Source organism: Saccoglossus kowalevskii, chromosome 18, assembly GCF_978046115.1.
Source record: "Saccoglossus kowalevskii chromosome 18, keSacKowa6.1, whole genome shotgun sequence".
NCBI lineage: Eukaryota > Metazoa > Hemichordata > Enteropneusta > Harrimaniidae > Saccoglossus > Saccoglossus kowalevskii.
Window position 1 is genome coordinate 10,434,052 of NC_140658.1, and position 26,238 is coordinate 10,460,289.

General features: G+C 36.3%; 1 protein-coding gene and 1 long non-coding RNA gene across 2 annotated transcripts; one reads left to right on the plus strand and one right to left on the minus strand.

Annotated features, from left to right (window-relative positions):
- Window positions 1-4,998: 4,998 nt before the first annotated feature.
- Window positions 4,999-8,821, minus strand: LOC146731539 (monocarboxylate transporter 13-like). Its single transcript, XM_085492847.1, has 4 exons — window positions 8,673-8,821; window positions 7,259-7,402; window positions 6,170-7,000; window positions 4,999-5,976 (listed from the first exon to the last, which is right to left on the minus strand). Exons 1-4 carry the CDS (start codon window positions 8,797-8,799, stop codon window positions 5,744-5,746), a joined length of 1,335 nt encoding a protein of 444 aa, XP_085348973.1. The 5' UTR covers window positions 8,800-8,821; the 3' UTR covers window positions 4,999-5,743.
- Window positions 8,822-9,370: 549 nt separating this feature from the next.
- On the plus strand, window positions 9,371-10,214 carry LOC146731540 (uncharacterized). The gene is made up of 2 exons (XR_014927072.1): window positions 9,371-9,448; window positions 9,655-10,214. It is a non-coding gene; the product is annotated as an uncharacterized LOC146731540 (long non-coding RNA).
- Window positions 10,215-26,238: the final 16,024 nt, after the last annotated feature.

The window sequence follows — 26,238 nt, forward strand, 5'->3', positions numbered from 1 at the left end:
ATTGAAAAAAATCGGCAGGTTAATACTTTAAACACCTGAAGCGTGTTCGTATTGAAACAAAATCATTCTAGAATTATATTTAAAATTTATAAAATCAGTTGCAGTTGGTCAACTTGGTCGATCAATAAATGAATAAATACAGGATGTAAAAAAAAAAAAAACAGCCACGTTGGAGAGAAACTGAAACGGGATAGTGAAGAATATAATCTCGCGAAAATAACAATTAAAATGGTTCATGGCGATTTACATCGTGAATAGTATACCACTGTGTTTCACTCTGTTATACGGTCAACAAATCTACTTCTACGCATATATCTTGCGCATCTCGCGAGGGCGCATCATGATTTATTCACTGTCAAAAAACGAGTGGCAGTGCTATAATTAACAACATAGGAATTTTACTCTTCAATCTAATTCAAAATCTAACTCTAATCACATAGAAATCACAATATTTCAGACGTATGGTCTTGGATCTTACATATAGATGATGATGCTATTTTGCAGTGGGTCGACCTCTGGGACAATATGCTCAGTGCATTTAAAATACAATCAAGAAAGACAAACTGTGACCGCAGGGTTGGACATGGACTTGTGATGTGATCAGAGAACTACTCACGATCACATCAGGTCTGCTTGACCTTGTAGCGAATGATAACTCCATAATTGTGAGAGGCGCCCTTCCCGCGGTGATACAGCTGTACTTAAGGATTGCATTTCCAACAATTTTAGCAATTGTCAATATACATGTACCAGGAAATGGGTTTCTGTGTCCATTACCGTTAGATACCCTGCGGGTAAGCGTGGAATCGATTTCATGTTAAGTTCTAATTGCTGCGTATAGTGTATGTCTAGTTGGGTTGCGTAGAGTGAGGGCGCACTAACACAAATACTATGCGAAAACAATGGAATGGATGAAGACGTCAAAAACTCACTTTTGGCGGTTCACAAAACGTCACGTCGACTGCGACGAAACAAAACTGGGTGATATTTTGGAATATTGCGTATAATTTATTCTCTATTGCTGTCAAATGCGAAGCAGGTAAAAGTCATGACCTGAATTCAAATTATCTCTTCATCATACATAAATCTTAATTTTGGCGAATTTTCCATGTTAGAATAAATTTTCATTTTGTTAAAAAAACGCCAAAGTAATATATATGCAAATTAGGTTTTGTAATTAACGGGTTCATTATTTTAACGACTTTCTCAATCATGTTTGCGATTGTCTTTGGTATGATAGCGACACGTCTCCCATTAAACGAATGATTTATTTATGCTACACGTGATTTACGACCTGTACTTATATTGTTGTCTCATGTACACACAAAATGGCCTAATCATACGGGCACTCGTATCTAAAACTGAGTGCAGTGCAATGGCTAACATATCCGTCCAGCATCAGTGCGCGGTGTCATGAATGTTAGGAAACATGGATATTTCAGTCCCGAATGCTGTTTCATGATGAAAAATCATAAACGAGTATACTGATCTTAACTATACGTGAGACTTTCTCTCCACTCCTTGTTAATCAGTACGTATTAGTTATATTAGCTATCGAGTATAACATGAAAAATGCACGGCCTATAAATTTAGGAGATGATTCGATTTATTTATGGAATGTCATGCCGTTCACCGTCAGAATTAGTGTGACCTTAAATACAAATTCACGGAAAAAATTATTGAATCAACAAAGCAAAGGAGGTTATAAAATGTATGACCATTATTTAAGAAACCTAAACTATTTTTTTTAAATGTAGGCTAGTAGCCCCATTCTGAAAAAAGTGGATCTAATTTGACTCTGCGGTCTTGTTCTGGCATTTTTTGGCACTTCACTCGAGTAATATAAATATTGATATCAGCAGTTGTAATGTATGCTAAATGTTAGATTGGGCAAATATTTTTTGAGATGTTATTTTTATTATGAAATCTGAGAACATTCAACATTTTTAAATTACGTTTTAAATTACCAATATAACTTAGTAATAATTTAAATTCATGATTTGTTAAGACATATGCCTAATAATAAATACGTTACATATTACACCGGACAATTTATTACACTATAGTGCAGTTATTTTGTGTATCGGAATTGCAATTATATGTTTAAAAACATGAAAATACACCGTTTATTTAAAAACTTGCCTAAATCCCAAGAAATCACATGTGAAACAATGAAAACAGCAGCACGGTTAACGGTGTTCAAAGTTGCTACCATGTAACCTCTGACCTTCCATCGCATCATGGATAATAATAAAATGGCAGCCTAATGGTGAACTGGCTGGCTTATTAAAGCCGGGGAGTCGTCATATGTGCATGCGTCAGATGGCCATAACGTGTCAATGTTTACAAACAGGCGTCTACCCATGAGCCTTTGTGATTTTAGCGTGTGTTTTTATCGTCGCTTGGGACTCAATTTCCGCGCGTGCGCAGGTGGCGACCCTCCCGCTTTAAAATGTATAACAAATTGAATGAATTGTAGTTTTACGTTTTTTTTAAATCATGCGACTTAGCTTGTCCCCGGTGAACAGCGCCATTTTCACCGCTATGCGCTGAGCTACATACAGCGGCGAGAAGGTGTGAATGCGTTTGCGTTTTGTAGACATAAAGGGGGAATGTCACAGGGTCAACAAACACGTACGTTTCCGATCATAAATACACAATCAAAATACCTGAATTATAGCTCTGAGTTTTGATATGAAAATTTGAAGAAAAAAAATAATATAGAATAAAACAAATTGCAGCTACAATTGAGCATACAAATATGGATATTGCATGGAAATACACATCGGTAATCTGAAAAATATGGTAATAAAAGTGGGCATTACATGGTTTTGCGTGTTTGTAGGGCAATACAATGGCAATGGGGATTCTAGACACGTGGTCATTCAAAATAAGTATTATAATAACGTATTTTATACATCACGCGTTACATCACATACTAAAGGAACGCATGGCCCCGATATGGTTGTATGGTCAATGTTTTCTTGACACGTACGATTAGAGGTACACTTAGCACATATACTAAAACGTGGAAATGTCACATTAACAGGAATCCATTAGCCCGAATACTAACAAAAACGTGCAAATCACTCAAAGTTTAGATATAAGATTAATCACGTAGTTATTTGCTATGCTTGACTGCAGATTCGTTGTGTTTCGAAGAACGTAACTATCGATGATGAAGTAATACAGGTGAAATGTACATACAAACTCACGCTTCAAAATAATGCATACATTTATAATTTTCAATTTTTTCCCATAGACTCTCAGTATATAATTAAATCACCCAAATTTTGTAGGAACTAATTTGGATATTTAAATCGAATCGGTCGATATTGAGAAATAAGTTGGCGATGAATAATACACCACACACTTTCTAAAGACCACATGAAGACAATTCGTTCACTAAATGTCTTCGTCCTTCCTAATTTTTACATTTATATATTTCACACTCATTGTGCTATAGTACATTGTCAACTCCCTTCGTCTACTGCGCCATGCTGATTGGAAGAGTGGAATATGGAATTGAATAAATCACAAAAGACCATTTTCAGTTCAATTCAGGATCCCCCGTTATGCGTGAAATAGAACGTGAAAACAGAACAAAACAAAAATCATAGCGTGGCAGTGACGTCAAATCATCGCGTTGGATTCGACAAAGGCAAAAATATAAGGGTATTTTCATGCTTAATAATGTACTGTACACATTTGATGATAGTCAATGAATTAAGTGTATTCCAACGCAAAATTCCCCTCTACGACGATATGCTGGCATTTCGACATTGAATTATATAAAAAAACAAAATCAAAATCGTTCGATTTATGCGGCAGACGTTTGGTCAACACCTTTCACGCAGTATGCCAGATCTCGCATTGAACTTATTGAAAATACATAAGTATATACAAATGACATCGACATCAAATGGTGTATGCATGCAGGACGAACCACACAAACACACCGTGCTGGCTGGCGAGTTTGCAAAGGCGAATATTCGGAGTTCGAATACGGGCAGGTTTGATACACTTGATTACTACTACATATATTGAAAATAATCTTGTCAACTTGATTACAAACAATTTCAATTGTGCAACGCGATTAGCTGACCAGATCGCAACCACGCGAATCGCTTGTAATAAACCAACACAAGTTTAATACGCCAACTGCCATTCGTACCGCCACATGAATTTGACATTCAAGTACATTCTGAATTTCGAGATGACAAAAAAAAAATTATCTGTAAACGTCTGAATATAAGAAGATTTTACTCCGTGGTGCGAAACATATTCAGTACAGTGGCGCCTTGGTGAATAACTGAATCATCAGGAGACAAAAACTTAAACACCCCTCAGTTGCAGTAATATTTAATTATGAATAGCACAGGGTAAGTGAAGAACACTGAATTATGTTTCTCATAGCACGGCCGCTTGAGGGCGTCGTATATTTAGTTTTTATTAGTGCTTTGGTGCGGTCGAGTTTACCGTTGGTGGCGTTTGATGTCAGTTTACTCGTCTTATGTTATTTGATGGCAGGCAATGTATACTCACTGCCGTTGGTGTGCTATACTTGTTTGTGTAAACACAGAGAAACTCACTTGACCTAGTTACCTGAACAATTCCGAATGTATCGAATGCAGACGTGGGCAACATTAGAATATAGCCCCCCTCCCCCCATTTCGCGCACTGCCTCATGAGAAACTAATCATTTTGACCTACCCAAAAAGAAGAAATCTAATTTAAAAAATGTAATTTACGTCATTGGCTGATAAACAATATGCACCATTCTATTTGTATTATGACAGATCTGCAAAACAAGGTGCACTTCGTATTATAGAAATACTATCGTGTCGACACCATTACGTGACCAACAGTCAAACGCACACTCGTGCGAACCTTGGTTCCAGGAAATGCTTGCCCTGCAAGGTGGAATATTATTTTTACAGATGACTACGAAAAAGGTTGAAAATTCATGTTGCTTGTTAGACATCACATTATAACACGCCAGAGTTAAAATATATTTTATTGTCTTACAGTATTTAATAACTAAGACTTAAATACAATCATGTAACATTTTTATTTCATTTCGAGTCAAAAGTAGTTTGATCTGCTTTTTTTGCCAACTTACATGATACTATGTTGTATTTTACGTCATATATTGGAAATAAGTATGGCATTAATTTGTACGTAATTTGCATACTAATGTACTACTTCAGGATGTTATTGTTTACTTCCGCATGTATTATATTGGCTCGTTGTTACAAATAAATTGTTTAAAATCGGTGCTATTGACTATATGTAGCGTCCAAGGTTTAATATCAAAGCTGGGTCAATGAGAAGTGTACTGCACAATCAGATAACCATGCTTCTTGAAATGTATCCCGGTATAAATAGGATAGTTTAGATGCTGGGCAGTCAAGTCGTTGGGCGACCTGGTATCTGCTTCAAACACTCAAGTGACTAAATATGTCTCGAAACCTTTGCCCTAGAAACTCAAGATAATATTGAACGTTCAAATCAATGGTTTGCTCAATATATACGTTTTCAAGATGGTAACCTGCGTTTATCCTATCGTCACCTACTAGCACATGTCTCACTGTCCTTATTGAGCTTGATACATCTGTTCCACCAGCTTGTTAAATAATGTGCATTAAGTATCCCTCCATAACATTGTGAAATACACTGTGAATTAATTTACAATAATTATTCAAACTGACACTGAAATACCAAACACTGACTTCACACAAGTTCAGCTGCCTGTCTGCGTTGTTGAATCACACGTGTCCGGTCTTCCGTGATATTCATAAACGACTACTTCGTCGAATTCGTTGTTTATGAGAATATCGGTATCCCTGTCTTTTGTCCGGTGGATTCGCAGAATGATTGGTTCTACTGTTAACATAAGCATCCCAGCAAATGTAGTGCAACCACCGCAGAAATAAAAAGAAGTGATAGAATCTTCAGTAATATCGTATAGCAATCCTAGAATAAAGATGAAATTAAGATGTGAATAATACTAATGATAGTATGTGGTGTGAAATTTAGAAATCTGCGTCAAAGTATATGATTGAGAATTTCAACGAAAATTTCATTTTTTAAAGTACTTGTTGAAGCTTCTTCAAATCGAAAGGTGTTTGCCAACAGGCAACTAATTTTTTTTTAGCAGTAGTCTTACCAGCTACGGTTGGTCCAATCATTGCACCCAATCCATTAAACGTTGATGCTAATGCGAGAGCAGCAGTAAGGTTTGGTCCGCCAACGTAATCTTTCGTAACATGAGAATACAGCGCAAATACAACTCCAATGAAGAAACCGTACAGTGCTGTATGCACGGCATATGTCACATATGACATTGTCAAGTGAGGACTGATCACAGTAGAAATGCCAGCCAACAGTAAACATATACCAAACAGGCGGCCACTATTCATCCATTTACAAGTTATATGTAACAATACAGGAGGGGCGACCCTTCCGATTATCCCACCAGTTGCAAGTATTGAAATTAGAAATGTGATAATAAAAGGCGATGCCAGATGGAGGTCATTTGCATTAAGCACGATAAACGATGGTACGGCAAAAGAGCCTAATCCAATACCACTAAAAACACACACAATTTGAAGGGCAAAAAGAGGATGTCTGCTAATTAATTTCAAATCCAATGCGTGTAGTATTGCGTCTAATGGAGCACACCAGGCAACATGATGTCGTTTTGCAAGATCGTGATCATCACTGGGACGCGAGACTAGATCTGTGTTATTCTGTCTGATCGTGGTTGGAGCTTTGAACAAAGCTCCCGATATAAACATATGGGCGTTTATTGCTGACATCACAATGAACGTGCCTCTCCAACCGTACGCGTCAATCAGTAGTTGAATTATGGGTGTAAGTAAAAATGGACCAATTCCAGATCCCAGTACTGCTAGTGAGTTTGCTAGTGTGTATTTCTTCTTAATATACAGAGGTATAATTCCAAGACAAGGGCTCAGTATCAAGCTGTATCCTAGTCCTAATGGAAAATAAAATTGTTAACATTATACATTTTATATTGGTGTGTCCCACTCTATAATTCCACTTTACAGTTGTGAATAACCATTTTCTCATATTTTCCGATACATGCAGAATATAAAAAAAAACAAAAACATTATTCTCACATTGATGTAGGGTCATGTAATTTACACAATAACAATGTATTTATCAACGACCACACTTTGAATTAGTTAATTTTTTTTCACCATCCTAGTATTGGTAAAATTAAATAACTCACCTACGCATACACCATATGTTATGTATAGAACTTCAACACTTGGTGAAAACGAACTGGAAAGAAATCCAATGGATGATATCAATGTTCCGGTCATGATTGTTGCTCTATATCCAAACCTTTTTACACACACGTTAGCTAATGGACCTGGTGAAAATATAAAACTAACATTTACAAATGTCATCACTACAAATCAAGAAAACGGACATACAATCACATATTACAGTGTCATGGTGCCACTGGCGCTGATCAGTAGATGAAGTAATTATCTTGGGATGGCACCATAATCTCAATTTTATCCTTGTAAATTGTAAATTGGTTTCGGTTGTAACTGTTCAAATACTTTCGGTGAATTTGTTAGTAAAGCTTTATAGCAATAATAAGTGAACATTCCCCATAGTGCACAAAGTCAGGTGTAGTATTTGGACCATGATTTTAGTGAAATGTGTAAAAAATTCAATTTGTAAATAGATTTTTTTTGAGAACCACAAGGTCTGTTTAGTTGAGTTTGGGTACATTTTCTCGTCAGGCTGGGAGATAAATTTTCTTGAAAGGTAGAACATATAATGATGACACCTAGCATCCCATAGCAACCAGTTCAAATGATATATAGTCGTAAGTTTCTGACCAATACAGTTCATACTTTGATGATACATTTTTGTTCCATTAACCATTGACGTAATCATAACAACGTTGGTGCAATAGCGTATTGGCCCGATCATTGCTGCTCGCAGCTATAGTTTGACTTGAGTCAGCTTATTGTTTGCGATTCGATATATTCGATATATGACAAGGTTTAAAACAGTGTTCTTCAAATTAATGTCAATTACTTGTATTTCAAACACATAATGGAAGTATCATCACGGGCATCATATTTCCTTACAGCAATATTGTTATATATATACTATGTGTAATCCCAATAAAAGTGACGCCATTACATCATTCTTTGCGATGAATATCATCTGTCAAACTGTGTGTATTACATGGCCTTGCCAATCTGCTGAGGGGCAATTGGAAAACCCCGATAAACGACTACCAACGTTACGAATGGTCGTCGCGACATGTCGTTTTAAAAATAAAATATTTGCTATAAAATATCATATTTATTTTTATTGAATGATATATATGAGAACGGAATAGATGAGTTCGATTCGTAATATTGATTTTGGCGTTTTCGTTTTGCTGGTGAATAATTAATCATTTTTTTTTAAAGTGTTTCTGACCCCATGTCACAACGGAACTTGGAACCCTCCTCATAACATCTCGCTTTTCAGACCGCCCTTCACCTTGTCATCGCTTAAAAAGATGTAAAAAATATGTTGAGGGGTGTTATGGCAAAACATTATTTCTCCCACAAATGTATGTTGTGACATAAACACACAAATTAATTCAGTACATAAGCTGCTGGTGTACTTACCTAACCCTAGTTCCAGGAATAAAGATAGAGACAAAATCCACGATGTACATGAAGATGTTGCATGGAAACAACATTGTATTGCCACGAACAGTGGACCAAACGCCTGGTAAACACCATAGATGAACATGCAGCAAATATGGGAACCGAGAACAACCAACCAACCGTCACAACCACCATCTTGTGGTCTCGTGGTTTTCTTCGCAATCATCAGTATAAACACAACACTCACAATAACAGAAGAATAGTCAGTATGAGACAAACACCGTCGTCAAAATAATGTTTGTCACGAATGCCAGACCTTATTACTGCTTACTAAACATGGAACTAGAACGCAGTACAACACCGGAAACAGGTCAAATGAGGACAACATACGCAAACGATAGAGACATTTTGAACCCTAACTACGTTTCCTTTCGTGACATTTTCGGTGATTTGTTGTAAATCCCCCCAAAAGTTCACTACATGCTCAGAGCCCTTGAAAAAATTATAAACGCATTTGTCGGCTATTTTAGTTTGAATCATTCGTTTCTTCGACCGCATCGAACATCTCATGAATAATTAATCACATCACACAATGCTTCGTGATGTCATACTTTGAAAGTAAGGCTATTCACACCCATCATTGTCGTGACGTCAATCCCTTTGACCACCGTTAGGCTACGTTCGAACTGACACGCTGACACGTATGTGGATAGAACCAGAGTTCTAAACCAGCAGCATTTGATCGTCACTTCGTCATTACCCAAGTGGATTTTGGTACAGAACTAAATCGAGAGGTAGGCTACAAATATCGCTGTCACGGGTCTCTACACTTACAGTTTGTTCTCGTTTCAATATCGCAGGTCATGTTGCGTCTATTTCCGGCATCAGAGCAGTATATGTGAAAAATATATATTTAAGATAAAATACTAGGTTATTGGTTATAGCGAGCATTGTACAGCATTTGTGATGGGGCAATATAAATAATTATCTCCTTACACAGGACTACAACAGAGCGATCGGGGTCAATGACCGACCAGGCACCTCAAAAGCTATACAAAGGAAACGGGACAAACAGCGGTAATCTATAGAATAAATCTATATGAGAATATAAATAGAAAACTCCGTGTGACGTCACAACTATTATTTGTTGCACCGGTAGAAAGAAAGATGTATTCCATGATGATATTTCTTGATATATTCTAGATAAATATTTTACATTTCACTGTACCCTATTTATCATCTAGATCAATGACCCCATGTATCATTTAAAGTATCGTGTAATGCGAACAGGGTTTCTGAATATGCGCCAGTGGCATAATATAAATAGCATTGCACAACGGATTAATGAACCGAATTTGACCTACATGCTATATGTATGAACTAGATTGAATGGTTTTATTTTGTGTGTCCGACTTTGCTCACTGAGATCAAGGTCAGGGCAAGGTTGTGTGTTCACATCATTTTGTATATTTAGTTTTAATTGTGTTAATGTTTTGTCCGTCTGGCATGAATTAAAATGTGAATACACTATGGAGTAATGTTATTTACTATTTGAAGCAATGTTTGAATATTTTGTTATTTTCTGCCTTGTGAAAAGTGTAGCAAATCTAAGAATATTCTTTCGATTTGCTAAAACTATCTAATCCTGTCTTACTGTCTCAATAGCCTCTGGTTACTCCTTCTGCACTGAAGGTTTCGTTCGGTGAAGGTATTTCATTCTTGACCTGTGTGAGTCATATGGAGTGGCGTGTAATAATAATTTTGCTTCACAGAGAATATCATTTTTAAATAGTGTATTGAATAAACAAAATTGTGTATTTGTGATGGGGGAAAGTTATTTATGGCTTGTCGTGCCATATCCTTACCTTTCTCTGTATAAAGCCGACCTGGCGACACGAGAGATTAATCGATTGACATATAGAGCTAGTCTGACAGGGGAAACCTCCAATGGCCTGCGTGCGACTCTCTGTGAAGAGAAGCCATGGATACGCTCAAAATTGCGGTAGTTTACCAACGCACCAAATATATATAATTATGAATAGTCAGTCTGCAAGGGGGCACACACAATGATATTAATTCCATTGGTTTGCTTGTATATCAATCAATTCGGTAGAAGCTCCTAGGTCGTTGGTATTGGCTAACATGGTTTGTAGGCGAGTTCTTGGTCCGGTTCTAGTCGACATCAAAAGTTCATTCATCGTCCCTATGTGGCGTGGGTCATTCTGTTGCCACTAATCACGACCAATTTGCCATTTTTATATTATCCCTTGCGTCCTTGTTTTCTCAGATTAGCCAGACATCTACGCTACCGTTTGGTTTTATCACTTCCAATTCCGCCCACTTTCAGGTCAGCGTGTACCGACAGTGCTAATATTTTGTCTTCGAAATGATGGAATTTCACGACAATTGGCCGATTTTGTTGATTGACCGTTTCATAAGTCTCGCCAACATCGATATCTAACAATACCACATTGTCTCTCCTAATAATTACTTCTCGTTTGTCAACGTCATCATCCAAATGTTTGACCTGATTTGCAAGTGTTTCTAGTTTATCGCTTAGATCCTATACATCAAGTTTGGAATATGCATGCTCTCTTTTAATGCACCCACGTCAGTAGTTATGTTCGATACTGTTTTAGATAAATCTTGCAATTTGTTAGCTATATTTGAACACGTCTGCTGTAGTTTATCCTGGGTCGCTTTCATTTCAAGGATTTCTGTAGTAGTCCTTTTTACCATTGAGCTATTTGCCCATTTTGCGAACTTCTACTATTAATTTAGTACTGTCGTCAGCCTTAGCTGTGTCCTTTAGGCCCGGGTTGGATTCTACATTGCCAATACACAGCAGCATAAGGATAAGTCGTATACTCATCACCAGATTGATTCCATTGTTATGTAAATGTATAGGTGTCACTAATGGACACCTCACCTTGGCGGCAATTGGCTGTGTAAAACAACCAATTCTTGCTCTGTACGCATCTATGCTTATTCTCATACTGATGGTATTTTCACAGCAAATCACGTATGTATTACAAGTACTTACAGTAGATCTTTACGTGAGATTGTATCTGTTACAGCAGCGAAAATCGGATAAATTTGGCAGCCGATTTAATCGAATTGTTCTGTCTTCTATTTGCTGATGACATTGCAATTAGCTTCATATTCACTTGTTGGGCTCCAGAGGGTACTAGAACAACTAGAATTGTATAGTGAGCGCTGGTGTATGTCTGTAAACTTGGACAAGACCAAAATGTTTGTTTTCAAGGCCAGGGGACATTTATCAAGGAACGAAAAGTGAGTTTATGGAGGGAATAAACCGTTTCATACTACAAATATCTTGGAATTATGTTTCCTGTAGACTACACCGGTCAATGGCAACAAAACAATTGGCGTAGCAAGCGAAAAAATCACTCTTTTGTTCATTTGTTCCTAAAGAATCTACAGAAGGTCTTTGATACAACTTCCCTGTAGAATGTTTCTTTGTGTTTCCAATAGATCACTGAATTGTAGTATTCTAGAAGAGTGTGGGAGATATCCTATTTATCTGTACATAGCGAAACACTGCGTTAAATATGGGGCAAAATTAATTTCCATGCCAAATTTAAGGTACCCCAAGAAATGTTAAAATATGCTATACAAACCAGAACAAAACACACCTGGATCAGTAACATCCAAAATTTACTTTCCATTTGTAATATAAATGATGATTGGGATGCACAAGAAGTTGAAAATGTTAATGTGTTTATCAATATATTTGTTTGAACGATTCTAACATTATCTTTCCTTGGTATGGAGGGCTGACTAAAATTACCATGGAACCAATAAATTTACCAAACCCAATTAATAAAGATCCTATTCCTTTTTATTGGTATAGAAAATATTATGGCTCACCGAACATCGTATCAACATCAGAGGTTTAAATAACAAAATGTAAACACGTAACGTGTTGTGTAATTACAACGGCATTGAATGAGATGCATTGAAACAGATACAGACATGGAACAACAAGATTGAATTACGGAAACGTAAAAAAAACAACCACTGACCAATAACAGTGTGAGTTCAAGTTCACAAATGGATTTGTAATTTTCCATTTTTCAAGGAACAGGGAGCGTCATTTGCGGTCCAAAGTGTGAAGTACTGGTTCTAGAACACGGGAGAGAAATTTACGTGAGTAGTGAGCTGGCAAAATACCGAACTACCAAAGAGGAACCGTTAAACCAGGTTGTAAAAGATCAGTAAATATATGAGAAATGAAGCGAAAAAGGCTGTCAATCGCCGGACATTAAATAAAAATATGAATGAGAGAACCCAGGTCACCACAATGTGAACAGTTTTCAGAATCAGCAAAATTTGCCCCCCCCCCCCCAAAAAAAAAACAAAAAAAACAGCAGTAGTGTATGCTCCATGCATTATACACCGTTTTGTGATTGGGAGTATAACACTATTTGAAATTGGGTTTAATATCTGAAGACAAGGCCAGCAGATCACGCCACACAGTGTCAAGTTTGTCCGGATAACCTATTTTTGTTCATAACCGCTATGAGGTATTTTTAAAAAGCGTCCTCTTCAAATTTGTATAGTGGCAAATTGAGCTCATCTGGGAAATGTAACTGGAAACTGAGGTGATTAGATAAAGGTTGATTTTCTAAATTGTCTTTTAATTTTGTATTTATGGTTGCCTTCTATTTACCAGAAATAGCATCATGTAAAACATTCAAACAAAGGCCAAATATGCGTCTGGAGTGTATATTGATTTTATTAACAAAAAATGCGATAAGAAGCCAGGTGTTATTTTCAAAGTCAAAAAGGCAACGTACACTCAAAACGGCCCATTGCGCACTGGATGACAAATATGGGGGTTGATAAACAATGGTTCAGCAAGAATGTCGGTAACATTTGAGTCATTCAAAGTAAGCTTCTTGCTAATTAGCTGTTTTGAGAGCATTCGCTTCATTGCTGTTATCTTTTCTTTGTTCGGTTCTATGCACCTGATAATAGGTACACTTGATAATGGTGAAAAATCGGGCGACTTGGGAGTAAATTCTAAAGATGGCACTGAGTCGAAAGTCATGATTGCAGTTTGTTTCATTGGCTGGGAATGCCCAAAGTGGCGGGTCGCGTACGACCTCCTCATATACATGTGGCGGCACTTCACAGAGTTTTGGGTGGGTTGAGGTGAAGATGGGGGTTCAAATCGGGGGTTTAGAGGAGGGGTCTGTACCTCTCTTCATCAGTTATTTTATTCAAGAGTTCTGTATTATTACTGTTATTGCCTTCGATGTTTTATTTTTTTCTCATTTCATTTAGTTTTTCAAGATCCACCTGCAACGTTTCTTATTTGCATTTCGCACTTTTATTTTTCTATCACGCTTATTGCCTCAAAATTTTAATCATTTTTCCCTTTTTTTATTTTCAACCCGAGTTTCATCTCTTGAGTATTACTTTTCACTGTTTCTATATGTTCTGTATGTTCACCTTTGTTTTCAATGACATATGTGACATTTTACCATAGTTTTTACCAGTATTAATTGCGTTATTTAAGTGTCCACTGTTATTGTTTGGTTCCGAGCTCATACTTGTGACAAGATCATAGTTTTTCACAGTTTTTACGGGTGTGATCCGGTTTTCTTTTACAAAGTAAACAAATAAACTTATCAGTAGAGACATAAATATTGTACACCTGACCATCATGTTGTATTGACATCAAACCATTTATATTGACGTCTTTTAAATATAGAAATACCTGTCTACGAAAAGGCTGGAGATTTTAATGTCGGCCTTTTACAACCGATTATCCGAACGTTGGTCATTACACAACCCTACACAACGAACAATATGATTTCTTGTCAGCTTAGGCTTAGATATGGTCAAGGCATTTGTTTGAACGGGGGCCCCCATCTTGGTTGCCTTTCCTCTTTGCCATACCTAAAAAACAGAACGCCTCCCAAAACGCCAAAATAACCAGGTAAAAGAACACAAATACTTACAAAATACTGTATGAAATATTTACAAATAACGTCATTGTATAGTATGGTGTGCTATAGAAAAAACTACACTGCAACGCCCATGCACAGTAGTTGTATTCATTCATTCGTTCATTCATTCATTCATTCGTCTGTTCGAGTTTCACTCTCTGTCGGAATAATCTTTGAGTAACTTGGTACTTTACTATTGCCACTGCTGCTACATTAGGCTTTTCTATTTTCTGTATGGCTTCTACTTTTATTGGATCTGGCTTCAAACCTTCCTATGTCAAGGAATGTCCAATAAAGTGTATGTATCTCTTTGCACTAGGAGACGTTTATATTTGTTTAGCTTTATACTTGACTCATCATCAAACTCAATCTCTAAGCAACTTTGCAAGGACCTTTTAGATTCTGAGTACCTTTTCATTTGTCAAAATGTTTCACCTTCCTTCTTCACAAACTGTTTTTGTTCCAGTTAGTTGCTCTACATGTGTCGATATGTTTTGTCTTGTAGATTTGGTTCTTGTAGCAATTTACGTCTGACAACATGTTTGTGAATGCCACACACAAATCTATTCAGTAAATCTTTTTGCAGTGTACCATAATGACAGTTATTAAACAGGGTTTGTAGTGGTGTTGCATAGAAATTAAATTCATTATTCTGACTGATATTAACGATTATTAAACACATAGCGTTGGTTTCACAAATGCTAGTGTGTTTCCTCATTCATTAATATTACTTGTTGTTTATTCAGTTTTATTCTCTCGTATTCGTAATTTAGTAATATTATGAGAATATATTTTACTGCATCCTTTCGTCTTCATTTTATACAATTTCAAGCTGTATCAGCTATGTTACAATAATTGAAAATTGTTACATATCTGAAATTATACAGTAATGCATGTATCTCTATTGTCAAGAAACATAGATTCGAGTTGCACAAGCCATTTAGTAATAACTACTATCAGCACGAACGCAATAGAAATCTGTTGCAAGGTCTAATTAAAGCTCAGTGGCGGCAGCACCGTGGGGGCAATGGGGCTGGTCGCCCCCACGAAAAATAGGTCATTGGGGCAATAAAATAAGGTGAAACACTCATCTATATTTGTAAATATACTTCAGTTTACCATGAAAATTTGCTCCCCAAAATGCAGGAAACAGCGTTTCAGAGGGTCTAGATTTCACAATTTTCTCGGGGGAGCATGTCTCCGGACCTAAAACGAAAGGTCGCGCTTTGGGAATGTCAATTTGTTGACATTCACATAAAATTTTCGCCACCACAGTCAAAAAAACCTGCCGCCGCCTCTGAAGCTGATATATCAATATTACTTTCCAATCATTGTGTTTTCTCCCAATCTTTAATCCAGAGGTGTGAATCCTACTCAACCCTATATAAGGACACCTCATTGTATATTTCTTTAGTTTGCATCCTTGTTACATTGTAGTTCTTATGTTGTAACACTGTACGAATAAACAGTGTATTGTTTAGATGTACATTACGCTGTCTTTATTATCTGACTATAGTGTATTTCTAAAGCGTATATTAAAGCCAATACTCGAGATGAAAGTGGCAACCCAGCACTCATTCCTGTCATAGAACAGTTTCATATACATCCCATATATTTTTCAATTTGCTTCAATTATCAGCAATATTACTATTTAAATTCAGCTTGGGTGGACCATTTGAGACAAAATTCGACTTTAGAGAAACAATCGCTAGTGTTTCCTCGCAGAAAGACCTGATGCAAACGTGTCCGATGTAAGGTTATCAAACTGGTAAACAGCACTTGGTGGTAAAATCGGCGTACGGAATTTTCAGTCACTACAAACTCACCTCGAAACTTAAATTCTTAGTAACAGACAGTTATTTGCATATTCATTGAGCACGGATCCCGATAATAACAAAATGTAAATTAAATCAGGCGACTTCGCAATTAGGAAAATGAAGTGACATTACCAAGATTCAGAGTGTAAATAACTTCGCCATTTTTTTTCTAAATCTAGAATTCCCGTGCAGGTGAAGGACATACCGTTAGGCTACAGGGATGCATATGTTTACACGTCAACGACGTTACAGTTGGGATAGAGTGTTTACGGGACATGAATTGTTGGATTGAACACTTCTGTTTCTAGAAATTTGCGTTGGTCACAACTAATTAGCAAAACAGCATTTTGCAAAATTATTTTTACATTTGCTTAACCTAACTGTGTCAAAGCATTCATTTTGAATGTCAACTAGTAGCTTCGCGGTGAGTGGCTTTCGCGGTAATTGGGTTTCGTATCTGTAGAGTTTTGCGGGGAGTAGGGCTTTGTCTCAGTAACTGGTCCTTTCATCCTTGTTGAGAATTAAAGTTTTATTTTTCTTTAACAACTGGCCCTATTCCGGGAATACCATCCTAGCAGGAGTTCCAAAATAAGACCCATGCTCTCATAATGCCTCTAGTTTCAAAGACCAATAAACATTACCATTATGATCTTATTGGTGTTGCAAAAGATAGTTGAATATTGTTTATTGAAATTAATAATTCCCATAACCGTTTTCCAATATAGATAAATTGTAGTACGTAACAAACTGTATAACTCAGTCTCAACAATAAAATAAAGGAATGTATACATTTAAATTATTTATACTTATTTATTACACTTTTATTGCTACTGTACTGATATAAATACTGTATTTCTAAAGATGCAATAAATATTATTATTATTATTATTATTATTATTATTATTATTATTATTATTATTATTAATAATAATGCATTGCAATACAACTAATTCAAATTGAAAGAAATTGCAATATAAAGTATTCATCAGTGATACTTCTCAAAGGCGTATTTCGCGGTCCGTGTTATTTACGAAAATATTTTATAAACTTGCTTGGCAATACCCACCCCAATTAGATATAATGTGTACATATTTTAATACATAAAGATATACTAACACAAATGACATATTAATTATTTCATATTTTATTATATAACCTGCACAACAGTAATCAATATTTTTCCTTGCTAGAATGATGTGTAACTTCATACGGGAATCCTGATAAAGTTCACAACTAGCGATTTAGCAGTATTAGGGATTGTCAACTTCCCGTGAATTTGATTACCTAACATGTTTAGGTTCATGCGTTGCAAGTTGCAGAGCACGTACCTAAGCGGCCGTCCCCCCAGCAAATAATTAAGCCAAGGCGGTTTCGATATCGAAATCAAGAAACCCTCCGATTTGACACAATCTGGGAAGTTCAAATTACTAAATGAAGTACAGGACGACGAAGCTGAAATATCCAAGAACCAACACATACCACAAATCTCAAAAGTGAATATTCGTGGTGTATTTTAATTCTAATCGGACAGGAAGTGGGAATTTGTTAGTACTCTAAATAACATACTGGCGATCTGCTCTGCTAGGTTTGCCCTTAAAATCACTTTTTGGCGATCCGCTCCGCAAGGATTGCCCTTATAATCACTTTTGTAGGTTTGCATGTGTGTGTCTGTGTGTGTGATTTCCAGTGTTTTCATGTATTATTTCTTTTGTGATTTTTTTGGCTTGGCCGATTTCGCTCAAAATTAGCAGGTAGGTCACACCTTCACCCTAGTTATTGGGAAAAATCTGAAAAAAAATTTGGCCCACCGTTGCCGTTTTTGGATAGCTTCGCGCCAAATGTATCCCCTCCTACAAATTTGAGATAAAACACCCCTAACATAGCTCATTCTACTCAGCTTGAGTGTGGGCACAAAGTTACTATTTAAATTTGTTTTCATTACCGAGAAATTTGACCCCAAAGTTGGGGTAACTGTTCACTATGAATGGCTTTTTAACTCTTCTGCGATTTTTTTGGCTGAGCCGATTTGGTTCAAACTTGGCAGGCGAATCACACCTTCACTGTAGTTAGGTTGTAAAATCTGCACACAAATTCTGGCCCATCGTTTCTAATGCAATAGCCAAAAATCTGATTTTGTTTAATACATTCGCGCCAAATGTATCTCACCCTACATTTCTACGATTAAAAAGCACGGACGTAGCTCATTATAATCAGCTTGGGTGTGGGCAAAAATATACTGTTTGTTTTCTTATGTCTATTTTCATTACCGAGAAAATTTACCTCAAAGTGGAGGTAACTTTTAATCAGCAACGACTTTTAACTCCTCTGTGATTTTTTTGGCTTGGCTGATTTTGTTCATACTTGACAGGCAGGTCGTACCGCCACTAATTGGAATACTTTCGTCCCAAATGTATTACATCTTACCAGTCTTGTAATAGCAGTGTTCAAATGACCATGCTTTTTATTTTGGCTACGTTGCCTGTACACCGGTAAGAGATCACCGGCGCCGACATTGTTAAACTGTATCAACGTAATCCCAACGCAACTTTGAACTTTGAATGAACTGTAAATGCTGCCTTCAGTCTAGAAACTACTATTGCAAAACGGTTGGAAATAATAAATTGAACAGCAGAATACGTCCTAACAATAAAATAAAGTGACTTCTAAAGACTGAGTGTTTTTTGGCGAACTTCGTATACGGTGCCCGGTGCCTACCGTGGCAACAGCCGAAAACATTTGCTTGTTTTTTGAGTGGAGCCGATCGCCAACCAGCCTACCGGCTTGTCTTAGTATAAGCTAGTAACAACTTGTCAATAATTATGGGATGATTTGTAGGCATAAGATTGTCATGTGAACTTCGTTCATTAATGGAATACTGTGCGATGACGCTATTTTCAGGGCCTAACTGATTCAGGCTCCTATATTGACTATGTCCCGAGCTGTTTACTAGTACCAACCTACTTACTTGTCAGTGTCTAACTGTTATATACAGACCAGAACACGTCAGAATAGTAAAAAAAGTCAGCTAATGTCAGTTGCCCGTGCCATGAGAGCCGGCGACAGAACCAAAACAATCGGTCAGCCTTCGCCGTCCACAGCATCGATATGATTTTATATTGCATATATGAACACTAAATGCAGCGATCCCGGTCAGCAATCGAATCATCAATCTTAGTGGTCCATAAGTGAATGTTGTCAAGTTCGAGAGTGTGTTTTAACGTACAGCGACGTGAACATTATTGCTACAATTTTAAGCTTGGACATGTTCTATATTAACCCAAAACAACGACGAACCTGAAACAAGAGTAACCGTCCGATCTAAACGACCTGCGTCTATGAAAATCGAGTCTTATCTCCCTTGCGTTTCCGATCGACAGGAAGTCGGCCTATTAGGAGGATCGTTTTCAGGAAAGTTGTGGCAATACAGAGATTATATTTTAAAGAGACAGTCCGGGCGTTCTGAGGGCAAACAAATGCAAACCAATTTCCATGCAGTACTGAGCATAGTTACCATGTATATAGGCTTGCCTGAATGTTTCGGATATAATTGGATGTGCCTGTGTTTCATGAATATAGAACATTGTTTTACCTGTACTTTCACCTTTATCTTTAATTTACACTATTTTTCAGCATTGCTGAAATGACAACGAAGGGTATTGAATACTAAAGTATCGTATAAACTATACGTTTTTCATATTTTATTGTGGTCTGTTATGAATATAATATATAAAACATACATAATAATATGTATAGTAATCGGCAACGCATTTTGTAAGTATTAACTCCAAAGAACCTTCAGTTTTCATGATATATCTACTTCATTATATAGCCTTCATAACAGCGTTGGAATCTTGAATACACACCTTCGTTGTCGTCTACGACATCACAGTTGTATTAAATGTGTTTTATTTGTGGGCAAAATTGATTAGTTTGTCATCAGCTACTCGTTGTTGTTAGCCAATCCGAATATGTTCCAATTGGATCAAATATCAAATAATCAGGAAGATGGAAGAAATAATCATGGTGCAGTTTTATTTTTAGATTTGGAAAAATTCGTCAATGTTAAACACAAATCACTTTTTATTCTGACTGTTTTTTTTATTAAAGACTAAGATTACCAACTTGTATGAACACAAGTACACAATTTATTCTTTCCATTTACTCCAGGATTAGTTTTCGTGACTACTCGATATTCTCTGCTCCAATTATTACCCGAGTTTTGTGGGTCATATCGATTGAGTTATGCAAAAACTAATCTCTCTTATATATGAATGTCTGATTTCCTGTCATCTCCACCCGGTTGACTTCTCGAGACGTCGTGGTATTGATTTGTCGATGCGTGTCAGCCATTCCCTAATTGCTACATTGGTAACATCAACGTATAAGGTTATGATTAGGATGAGTGTGTTTCTACAAAGTCAAAATCCATTGCTGTCAAGCAATACTAGCGTGAAATGTTGACCTTCGCTATAACGACTGGTGGATAGACGATAATATTTAAATAGCGCTGCATGAATAGCACATATGGTGCACGATACAAAGTACTAATTCGAATGTGTGTATGTCATGACATCGGTCATAGGTCATAGGTCGACATCATCACACTGGAGTGAATAATCAATATGTGTATCCAAGCGAAAATGGTGAATACATCAATATCCAAAGCATGCCATCACGTTTTTTATTTGCGTGCGTCAGTTTTCTTAAGGAGAGTTCAACATTAGTTCAGTGTAGACATGTCTAGTATTATCAACTTTATGGCTTTGTGTTGCCAAATGCATTCGTTCATCCAAATGTGTTATATAATAGCTAATGTAAATTGAATTATGTGAAATAAACTTTAAAATAAAGGGACAAAAAATTGCGATTTTTTCTATCGTGTTCTGGTATTGAATAAGATCTCGAATCCTCCATGTACAAAATCACATTCGAAAGTTTATCATACATATACCCAAGAAAAATGGGCGAATTTTGAAACAAAAGCTTGCATGGGTAATATATTGAGTGTTTTGAACGGCTTTGGTGTTTTCAAAAATAGCTTACATAAAAAGCATGAAGCTTATAGCATGTATATTAAAAAATGAGTTATATGAACTACCCTGAATAACATGATATAGCGGTTGTGAACTTGTTGCATGCATCATGAAGCTCACGTAATAGAACGCGACGCGCCAAGAGACGTTGCAAGGAATATTAAATCATTTCTCTTGATGTTTGCCACAATTGCCAATGCCTATGTTTTCTAATGCTTAAATGTATCTTTCGAAATTCAAGTTACAATACTTACATTTTATATTTATTACTATATTTAGCAATTACAATACATATATATATATTTCACAACGTGTCTCAGTTGCACCATGGTTTCGACCAAACTTTTATATTCTTAGTCGCAAACAACCTTCTAAAACCTTCCCGAATTTTCAATAGTCGAATAAACAGTACATGCTTTTTGGCGTCTAAAATTGCACGATGTTGTGATAACTTTTTTTTCCCGATAACACAGTTCATTCCAATTCGCAATTCACGTCATACAACACAGAACACACGTAATCAAAGCAAGCAATCGGATCTCACATTCAAGCGTTTGTTATTCCTGCTTCAGTTAGTCTCCGTGTAAATAAACATTCTTCTTGAAACGCGTTTTCCCTGGTAAATTTATGCTCGCAGATTATCAACGTGATATAGGCAACATGTACACAACTCAAGCAGTGTGTTGCGTGTGTTTCAAGGTCACCGCATAACGTGGTACTGTATTGAGTAAACGTTCCCACGATCTGTATCATCTACCATAAGCACACGCATTAAGAAAATAAAGTGCTAGTAAATATTCTACTCTCGGAATCGAGACTATTGAGGAATTGACATGTTTTGGCCTTACAAATTTGTCTTCTAATTGACAAAATTACTTTTATAGAGCAAGTCCCAGACTGTGCTGGGCTTTACAAGGACGTATATCTACCCATTCCAGGCAACGAATCGTTCAAGCGTTTAACTTTTAACAGATTAATGTGGACATAGTGACACACAATTGTATTATTCCTAAATTGTGCACGATACTATAAAACGAATTATTCAAACTACCTAATGTAAGTGTATTTGCAATTATAAATACATTAACGAGATGCAAACGCCTAATTGAAGAAATCGCCCTAACATTGCGCTTACACTGTCCAACTGAGAACAGTGAAATATATGTATAAAAACTTCATTATAATGTTTTTGAACGCAAATTCCCTCGTAGGTAAATCCATACCGCGATATTAATTGTCCCATACAATAGCACAATGACTATGTGTCATTAGAGGTAAAATTAAAATACAGGGTTTCAATGTTACGCAGGGGAAACCTCCACTAGTGGCTTATTGTTAAAACTAAACAAACATATACTGCAAATGCTACTGACTAATGAAGGCTCCTAAGGCACTCGGCAAAATCTCATAATAAATCGGCTGCCCTGCAAAGCTCAGATTTATAAAAAAAATAATGTGCATATAAGGTTAATTGGAACAGTATATATTTATAATTATACACATCAAAACTATTACATTGGAGTTTAATGTCCACAGAGAAAAGTACATAATCACTGCGACCTACATTCTGCTTTTGGGCCCCGGGTAAATGTAATGTAAGCAATAATGATACCACTGAATTATTTGTTATAGTACTTAACAATATGTATTTTATTTTCTCTGTATATTATACATTTCTGCCTTAATCGCTAGAGTTCATGATGAACCGATTGATTAAAAATGCTATTATAATGCGGTTATTGAATATTTGCTTAATAGTCGTATTTGTTGTGTTTGATGAATGAAAAGTACTTTTTTATGTGGAGAGTGCAAAATTTTGGTCTAAGTTTTAACTCGCCCAACTTATTCCTGGGATGCCGTGTGGATAATACAGCCGATTGTATTTCGGTAAACAATATTGATTGATAATTATTTGATTGGCATGAAGTACACGTGTGTGTTTAGTTTATATCGTTTTTAAAATAATTACTGAGCTATTTTGCAGCGCTCTCTGGTGTATTGTACTTACTTTGAATTTGATATATGTTTGGGGCCAGTAGCCTATTATATCTCAAGAAAATAATATTATTATCACAAACTTACCTTGCGTGATTGGTCAGTGTATGCAAATACGAATTATTTCTATAGCTAATTGGGTTCATCCGTGCAAAATCATGGTCAGAACACCAGTCTCCCAACAATAAATACTTACAAAAAAAAAAAAAAAAAAAAAAAAAAAAAAAAAAAAAAAACGATGTGTGTACTTTCAGACCACACATCTCACCAGTTGGCAGTGCAACCCAACCTTATAACAACGAAACCCATCTTAACTATGTTAAAACAAAGCTGCCTTTTGATTACATAGTTTTATCATGGGAGAATCGTTTTCAATATAATCAGATATACCACCAGGTTTAATTTGAAGTAGACTAGAATTTACACAGGGGATTATATCCAAGAACGTATTAGTGAAAGCTTTCCGCCCCTGCAACAAGCAGATTAGTTGGTCTAGGGATTAGAATCATGAAATGAACAAGGAATTGGGGGGATAGCATTAATTAAAATTACTTTGCCTGTGTATAAACACACACAAATTTAAGTATCGGCAATATTGCGATAACATAATCCGAGAGGAATTTACTTCCATATGGTGTATGTACAATAATAATTGGATGTGGATAGTAAGTTCATGTCTACACTTATTACAAACATATTAGTTTCGCTAACCTGCTGTGGATGGCGCTGTTTGCGCATGTAGCAACACATTGGCTTTGGAAACAAACCTTTTCTACACATGTCTGTGTTTTTTTATTCCTCGATAAACTCGGCACGATACAGTAATTGGCATATCAACGGATTGGTTTCTTAACAAGAAGCACAAACATAAACAATTTTAGCGTTGCCCAAACGTTAAAAAAACATGTTATAAACGAAAATTGTGCCTATTCACAGATGGCTTCGCGTTACACACAGTTCAATAGTTTTGGCATGTCTATATAATAATAACAGAAAGTGTTGTATGTGTGTGTGTGTGTGTGTGCTGAATCTAAACAAGACGAACAAAAATAGTATACGGTATACATCGCCCGCCATGTCGGTGTACCATAACCATATCGGCAACCTTAGATGATAGAAACACTAAAACTAAAGTTACAACATTCAGCTAATATCAAATGGATTACGTGCTCCGACGTTCAAACACATCATAGGAAACGTTACTCTACATGACAGATTGTTCTGATATTACAAGATGGTCAGCTCACTGTAAATACGTGATCAAGCACCAAAGCCGTACATACCCGCCAGTCATTGCCATTTAAACGCGCGATCTAATTGAAATTGTTTCTATTAATCAACACGTAGCGCAAATAATCGCTCGCTTAAATGAATGTGCGTCGAGATTCAATTTTGATTTCACTTCAAATCAACTGTGGCCATGATTGCATGCAATTTGTCATATATCTGACCTGAATCTTAGCGACAACTAATTAGTTATAGGTAAGGAATAAACAGGGGAAATACAAGGATTCATTCTTAACAGTAATTCATGTGGTCAATATTATGATAGGATCAATTGTAATGGATCGATGTAAAGTAACATTTATATACATAGTCCAAAGTCATCTTCACATTAAGGATCGAAAAAGGAGTGTTAGTCACTTTTAAGTGCCAAAAGCTACCACAACGTGTCTAGGAATACTGAAGACCTCGCCAACGTAAAACGTTATTATCGCGACGGCGCACGGCACTAGCTTACAATGTGTTTTAAAAGCACGTGCAACGAATGCGTTTTAAATAAAGAATGACAAGGTCATATATCCAAACATCAGGTAAACACGTTGTCTACCTATTTGGTTCTGCACGTTTTTGTTGCTTGAACAAATTAAAGTTTTCCCAGCCTTTAATTCTCCAATCGACCGTTTTTGTAAAATCCCCTTGTTTTGCGCACACTTGCTCCACACTAGTTTTATTGCATTCACTAAAGTTGTCATCAAATTACTATCTATTGCACCACCTCTTTGCGGGAGAATGTGACGCGAAATCGTATTATGAACTTGAGGGTACACCAGTAGACTTAAGAAGGTGAAGGTCAATGTGCTGATAACTATCATCCATTTCACATATTCATCATCATATTAAGTTAATGCCATTACGATACAGAACATGAAAAACAAACATATTAGTGTCGCCAATCAACGTTAGGAGATGAGTTCTAAATGTTATGTACTATAAAGAAAACTTGCATTTTTACACTGGAATTTATGATGTAATTTATTTGTCATATTTCGAAGATTTTTTTAGTTACATGCGATAATAAATTCATATACTATTAACGATATGAATCCTAATACTATTTCAAAAACATTTCTATTTATTTAGTGATTTTCTTGTGTGCTAATAATTTCATATTAAATTCAATGACAAGATCACCCCGGAATGCATTGCAGTAACAACTTGAATTTGGCACGAACTGCCTTAATATTATTTTGTTAGGATTACACGGGCGACATTACATAGCAAATGGCGTCACCTCTGTCAGGTGGTGTAGAAAGAATGTTATTCGACACAACAAGAGGACATAACGTAACAAGGGTTCATTTCTTGGTGAACAGCTGCAATTTTACTGTCACCGGACTAACAAACTAACCATTGAGCCACTCATGTAACCTTATAATTATAAAATTACTAGTATAGTACTCAAACATTTGTTTCGAATTTGTAAAATCATTCACTTGTTGATTTAACTGGGATTACGTTTGAGGAAACTGACATAAAG